Source organism: Apium graveolens, unplaced genomic scaffold (genome assembly GCF_009905375.1).
Source record: "Apium graveolens cultivar Ventura unplaced genomic scaffold, ASM990537v1 ctg8247, whole genome shotgun sequence".
NCBI lineage: Eukaryota > Viridiplantae > Streptophyta > Magnoliopsida > Apiales > Apiaceae > Apium > Apium graveolens.
In genome coordinates this window covers 1,709-9,214 of record NW_027421017.1, presented here as the reverse complement: position 1 = coordinate 9,214, position 7,506 = coordinate 1,709, and the positions used below count along the sequence as shown (strand labels likewise).

Here is a 7,506-nt window from a genome sequence, read left to right as displayed (position 1 = left end):
GACTGTTCCGTAACTTGCTACAACAACTATGTTGTCACCTTGATATTATGTGCTTGTCATGTAGTGATGTTATGTAGTGTTACTTCTCACACCACCTCCCTTGAAAGGCCATATCGGGACTGAAGAGTGGATTATCATGAGCCTTGTATAACCTTAGGGTCCCAAAAAACCAAATTGGCCCTGGAACTGAAAACCCGTCTTGAGATAACCTAACTTGGAATTGAAGTGGATAATATCTTGGGATAGTGGGAATCGTCCTGACCCCCGGTTACACTTAACTTTGAATTCGCAAAAGATGGGACAACTTTTGATGGGTGTCGCCGACCCCTTTACAACTGCTTTGATGGTAAAAATGATCAAACATAGAAACTGCCATGTTTCCTCAGAAACTCAATTTAATAGGGACACAAACATTCCTTGCCCTATATCCTGAAAACTTTCTGGATTTGAAACGGGCAACACTGATTGACTTTCCTGGAGAGGTCATATTTATATAGCCAGGAAGAAGTCCGAAAAGGGCCAGAACAGTTCCCTTGCGCCAACCTGTGGCCTTGGCGGCCGGTGCTTGGGGCCGCGTGAGTGAAAGGCTACTACCTGAAATTTTTCACAGTGACTCGCCTCTTGATGCTTGTTACTTTTATTTTCTATGTATTTGTATTTTGGTTAGGATGTGTTTTACGGGCAAAAAAATGAATAGAACAGAATCTGGACTCGAGTTTTCCTCGAGAAACTTGAATTTCACACCGAAGGTAATTCACTGATTTCTTTAAAAGTTTTTGAACCCACCCTGGTACCATCTCAGTTATATGTGTTTATGTTCGCAGAGATAGCAGTAGGGTAGAGAGAAAAATTGGGGCAGAATGGTTTGTATATAATGTATATATCTGGCACATTTCAGAAGATGTCTGCCTTTTTAAGTAAAAATATGACTTGTTCCCAGAGTTATTAATTATATGGATGTTATTGTGCTTATGTCATCATCGCTGCATGCTGTATAAGCGTGTATTGGTCATTTGCAGTTCATGTGTGCTTATTCTGTATATCATTCCAGATGCATGTTTGTCAGTAGGTTTTGTTTCTCAGCTTTGCACATGTAATGGATTTGGTACATAATTTAAAGAACCATGACTCGCAGGGAAATGGTTCATTTGGCAATTGATGGAATGTGGCAGGTAATTAAACTTCAGCGATCAACCCCCAGGAACGATTTCTGTCGTATCGCTGCAAAAAATGGATACTACTTAGGCTTACAAACACTCTTTATAGCTTGATGAGGCGACTCGACTAGCTTCAGTATCTGGTGGAGGTGGTTTTCCAGTTGATGGTGTGATTTAAGGGCCGAGGTCTGTCCACTGGATCCAGGACACCCTGCTTTTGTTCCAAAGTTTGGCACCGCCTTACGGATTTGAATCATCCTGATTCTTAAGGCTAAACATGGAGTAGTTGATAATCGATTTCTCCGGAACTCATGACTCTAACACGTGCTTCAGTTTCTCTTTCATCCGATCCAGATTTTTCCTCTTGATAGTGATAGGCCTCGTTTAAGTGCAGCCTCTTTAGAAGGCCCTGTTACTTCAAAATCACATGATGCAAGCTCTTTCGACAAGCTTGCACATGCTACGTTGAAGGATAGAAGTGATCCCTTTAAGACTGCACATAGAATTTCAACAGACAGAACACAAAATTGAAGAGTTTTTCAAATGGACATTCTGCAACAGTCCCTCAGCAAGATAATGTCCGGCCTCTTCTAGCTGCTGGATAAGGAACCCCCTTCGACATGTTTCTGGTCAGCTTGAGTACGTGCGTCACATCACCGGGATGGAAAAGCATGAAAATATGCTTCCGCTTTTACAAGCATCCAATGAGAGAAAACTACAAATGGTCTTGAATTTTTAATGGCTGAATTTGCAGGTAAGTATTTCATATTTATTCTCAAGTAATTATATCCACAGAAGTCGTATTCTGCTGCAGCGGTCATCTGCCTAATCATGGTTTTTTTTTATAATCATGCCATGTAATATAATGCATTTTTTATAGATGATATTAAATTGTGATTTCCATGAATTCACAGAGGTTACAGGACGTGGAAGAGAAAAAATGCAAATATGGATCTATGGCCAAATCCACTCAAGATTACAAATAAGAAGGCAGGACCACCATCATCTAACGAGGGACTACTGCTTCTACATCTGGACTTGCTTCGCAGACAGCTTCTGGTGTATTATCAGGTTCTGGGGTTCTAAATGCAAGACAAGGGAGTGCAACTTCGTCTGGATTGCTTTCGCACATGATTCCACCTTGGAATGCTGATGTGGCTCGGGAATACCTAGAAAAGGTAGCAGACCTTCTACTTGAGTTTGCTGGATCTGAAACGACTGTGAAATCTTATGTGCAGTCAAAGCTTGCTTAGTCGTCTCTTTCAGATGTTCAATAGATAGATCCTGCTATTCTTTGAAGGTAGACAATACATTCATGTTCAAGTTTGTATATGAACTCTATTTAAATCTCAACTCCTCGTATTTTCACGCCTCTTCTATTTTTTATATAGTTACTGAGGTGCATTAATCATCTTTCAACCGACCCACACTGCTTAGAGAAACCTTCAGCGTGCAGATGCAATCAACTATTTGATCCCAAACCTTGACCTTAAAGAAGGTCCCTTTGTGTCCCAAATACATAATGAGGTGAATTTTTCAACTTGTATACAGTATATGCATAGCTTATGAATGGAATGGTCACGTAAAACATGGCATGTACCATGGTTGCAGTATGCTGCATGTATGCAATTGCTGTATCTAGTCATGCATGTCTGCAAGTTGCATCTTTTGGACATTGATGTATCTTTTGTTTGGATAATCATTGATAGTGGTAATTTATATACAGATTGGAAGTAATAAGCTGTTCTGCATTGTTTAAGCTGTGGAAACGTTGAACAATTAATGGCTGTCATATAAATACTCATTTCATACCTTGTATTGGTATATGGTTGCATGTTCATCTTTAGTTGCTGGAACATGACTAGTACGTATTGATATTTTCATTAGTAGGTATTCCACATTTCTAAAGACACCAATATAGGTGGTGCAAATGAAAGAATACGATTCACATAACATGCTCAAACAGATATTACCATTGAAAAAATTAGTTTTGTAATTTATTTCATCTCATTAAATACTTCTCCATGAATGTGGTTTATAAGTCAATTATCACAAAGAAAATCATGTGCTTATTATCCCGGCAAGTTATGTAACAAAATAAACAAACAACTTTACTAGAGCTAGCTTAGAATCAAGTGACAAATAAATAATGGCAATCGACCAGTCTTCCGAAAATGCAGATCGCATCTTTAAAAAGCTTTTTTGGTAGTTAATGTGCAGTTAATCTAAGTGTTTAGAATATTACACGGTTTATATTCCAATAGTTGTATTTAGGCAACGACAACATATTTGTAAATGCCATTTTGTATTGGTTATGAGCTTTGTGGATTTCTGACTTTGTAAGTGTGTTGGATGTAAATATTTTCATGCCGTGAAAGCTACTAGATTAAGTATCCTATTGTGCTAAGTATTTATATAAACTGGTAAAATAGATCAAGTAAAATAGAATATAGTAATACGTAGTTAGGTAGTTTATTATACATTTATATATATTTTATATTATTTAATAATAAAAATGACAAGAAAATCACATTTAGTAAGACTCGCCGAGATAAGACTGATGCAGTTTTTTGTTTATTAATAATTATTTAGTAATCTTTTCCAGCATCTCTGTTAGCTAGGTTATTAGATTGCAATAGTACTTGTTAGTGTTCATGGTGAATTCAAAATGAAGGCCAAGTCTGAGCAACTGATATTGCTGTTAATGTTATATATAAATTTGGTACATATAGATGAATCTTGATGCCTTATGTATGCACCTCACCTGTTCCTGCAATTCTCAGTCTAACAAACGTACTTTGATTAATTTTGTTTATTGAAGTACTCAATGCCTTGTTCAATCTCTGCAAGATAAATAAAAGGAGGCAAGAACAAGCAGCAGAGAATGGGGATAATCCCACATCTTATGTATTTTGTTATGTCAGGGTCTCCATTGAAAGCAATATGCATTGCCACTGCTCTGTGATATGGCCCATGCATCACGTAATTCTAGGGAGCAGTTGAGAGCTCACGAGGGTTTAGATGTCTACCTAAGTCTACTGATGACGAGTATTGGTCTGTGACAGCATTAGATTCCATTGCTGTTGCCTGGCTCATGACAATGATGATAAGAAAGTGGAGCAATCTTACTGAAAAAGAGGCTATTTTGAAACTGGTCGAGTTCTTTAAGTCCTGTCCAGAACAACATTTTCATCATATACTGGAGCCATTCTAAAAATCATTACGTTAGTCATCTTTGGCCCATCGCTACATATTTAGTTATTTACACGTAAAAGCAGTATACACGGTTGTGGTTCACACAGCCAGTTTGCGTGGAGATTCATTGCTTCCCATGTTCCCTTTTTTGCAGGAAATCATCCGAATAAACACTACTTTGGCTGTCAATGGCTTAACGCCTTACTTATTTCAAGGCTTGACCATCAGGATGCTATGCTCGGCTCAATTTGCTTAAACTTATAAAGGTGCGAAAATTCACTTAATATGTGTTTCTCACCTCAGTCATGTGAGCAATTTCTTTGTATTAATTAGAGCATCGTTGATCTAATATATTTACAATTAATGTCCATTCTCACCTTTTCATCAATGCATGGGTTTTGGCTGTTGAAACCTAGGATTTCGTCCATCTTTAAACAAACAATTTCCTTATTCGTTAAATAGTCTGAATCACTTGGAGAAATTCAATTTATCCCTCGTCTATTATCCGTAGTTCTTCCAGTTGTTTAGTCAGTATCTGCGTCAATAACTTCTTTGATATTGTTTAAAGTAAAGCTGGAAAGCTATCTCTTACATCCAACTATTCATATGTATCAGGCTGTATCGAGCACCATCCGCGTCCAAAGCAATTAATAGTGGAGAATGACTTGCCTCAAAAACTTCAAAATCTGATTGAAGAACGACGAGATGGGCAGAGTTCTGGTGGCCAAGTTTTGGTAAAGCAGATGGCTACGTCACTGCTGAAAGCACTCCATATCAACACTGTTTTGTGAAGTCCTTATGTATCTTATCTTCAGTAAGTACATAACATATACATGTACAATACTTATAGTGAGCTATAGTTCTTTTTATCTGTGTTTCGCAAGTTTTTACAATTTTGAGGTTCAGGTTTTCTTGTTTGTTTGTATCTTGTCGTTTTAATTTATAACTTAGTTCAACCTGGAAGAGGGCATGAATCGAAAATGTCTTGCTCTCTTCCCCAAGTTCTTTATGTGTAGAAGGCGGTCAAACTATACCGTTCTTTTACCCCTTTCTTCTTCAGTTTGATTTAGATTTGTAAATATCTACACTCCTGAATGTATTGAATGTAGTATATAGTGTCATTCACACTGGATTCTATAAGCTGTTGTTTGCATTGCAATATTTAGAGGAGTGTTCAATCAAGATTTTAAAAGATTTTTTTGGAATTTTGAAATCAACATGTATTCAATTTGGATTTTTAAAAATCCTTTAAAATATGATGGTATTCAATATAGATTAGAAAAGTCTTTTAAAATCTGAGTGTATTCAATTTAGATTTTAAAAAGTTTACTGTAATCTGGCGGTATTCAATTGGATTTTAAAAATCCGTCAAAATCTGATGATATTTAAAAGTTCGTGGATTTTTTTTATTTGAAAAAGTGGTGGATTTTGATTGATTTGCTAGTTCATTTTTAATCTTTGATATTTTTTTAAAATACATGAGAATTTGGAGGATTTATGGAAAATTTCACAAAATTAGCAAGATTCTGTAAAAAAAAAATTTAACTTCTTTTTTTAAAATTTATGAATTATTATCAATTAATACTTTAAAATCTGAAATGAATATACTTGTTTTAAGTGTTGTCCACTTGAGACTATTGTAAATTTTGTGCACTTAAGTCACTGAATTTATATTTTTTTAAAAGAAAGATAACTAGATAAGTAATAATGAAAAACATATAGACTTATCTGTTTTTTTAGAATACTCGTTACTTTTAAGATCCCAATTTCGAATCACATCATCAATGTTATTATTTATAACACAAATAAAGTTGAAGGTTCAAATCTAATCGATCATATATTATTTTATAATAAATTATATACATTCAATTATTATAGTCACGGGATAAATATGTTCCGTGCTCTTACCCTAAAAAAGTAAAATGGAGTAATTTCGTGAAGCAATTTTTTTTTTGAATCAAAGGAAAACTTTCATTAAGTTGGAAATTCAGAAGTTAACATCTCGAACAATAAATCTGGAGGAGATATGAAATAATTGTAGTTATTTAACAAACATGGGACTCTTGCCATCAAATGGGCAGCCTTGTTTGCTTGCTTTTTAACATGAAGAACAGATAGATCGGCTCGTTCATTAAGCTTCTCCTTGCAATCATCAATAATATGACCAACTTCTAACTGGTACACATTCTCAGTATCTAAAGCATGCACCACCAGTTGCGAATCTGTCTCGATAACAACATGCTGTAACCCAGTACTATTAATTTATTTAATTGCTTCGTAGACACCTGTAGCTTCAGCTTCCATGACTGACACTTCACCTGCTAACCTCATATTATTTCCCCTTATAAACTGTCCTCTATCATCACGAACTACCAGGCCCAAAGTGAACATACACTCCCCAATATGTAATGATGCGTCCACATTCAGTTTATAAGCTCCTATGTCAGGTGGATGCCACATTATTTGATCCTGCACTGTTGTAACAGGCTGCATGATGTTCAATCTTTCTTTGCACTTATTCGCTTCTCCCCCCATTCTTGCATCATCTTAGCACTCACCTCCATAGTGACTATAGGAGTTCTGAAACTTCCTTCCCAAATTCTTTTATTTCTCGAAAAACATATACCTGAAAGCACAGTAGCCACTTTCTGAATCGTCTCTTCTGTCTCCTTGCTAATCATATCCAACAACCACTTCTAAGCCAGCTCTATATCCTGCATATCAATATCCAACCCCGATATACTCCAGCAATCTATTGCAAAAGAACACTCACAAAATAGATGCCTTAAATGTTCGATATCAGTACCACACATAGGGCATGGAAATATAGTCTCCACACCTTTACTTCTCAATATCCATCTAACAGGAATGTTATTCCTACATAAACGCCAAAGAAAAAGTTTGGTTTTTGAGGCAACTTCAACTTCCACAATTTGTTCCCACCCTGCGATTCAATCATGTTGTCACTACTAGCATATCGTGTCTCCCAGTACTTATATCCTGATTTCACAGTATAAACACCTTTGTGCGATCCAACCCAAGCCAATCTATCTTTAACTTCAATCTGCGGAATTCTCGTCTGAATAATCAACTTACTATCATTAGCATGAAAGTCGTGTTCTACCTTATGCACATCCCAGACTCTGCTATTAGG

The 7,506-nt window shown here is 36.2% G+C and overlaps 1 protein-coding gene and 1 pseudogene across 1 annotated transcript; one reads left to right on the top strand and one right to left on the bottom strand.

The window, feature by feature from the left end:
• Positions 1-1,124: 1,124 nt before the first annotated feature.
• On the top strand, positions 1,125-5,396 carry LOC141704789 (MAP3K epsilon protein kinase 1-like; annotated as a pseudogene).
• A 930-nt stretch (positions 5,397-6,326) lies between these two features.
• Positions 6,327-6,887, bottom strand: LOC141704788 (uncharacterized). Its single transcript, XM_074507962.1, has 2 exons — positions 6,638-6,887; positions 6,327-6,574 (listed from the first exon to the last, which is right to left on the bottom strand). The coding sequence occupies exons 1-2, from the start codon at positions 6,885-6,887 to the stop codon at positions 6,327-6,329; spliced, it is 498 nt and encodes a 165-aa protein (XP_074364063.1).
• Between the last annotated feature and the right edge of the window lie 619 nt (positions 6,888-7,506).

What these genes read in the sequence shown, in the direction of transcription:
- LOC141704788 (XM_074507962.1), bottom strand. Translation starts at nt 6,887, where the DNA reads ATGGGGGGAGAAGCGAATAAGTGCAAAGAAAGATTGAACATCATGCAG. An exon ending in CATGGAAGCTGAAGCTACAG is followed by an intron (nt 6,575 to 6,637) that starts GTGTCTACGAAG and finishes TTATCGAGACAG; the next exon opens with ATTCGCAACTGGTGGTGCAT.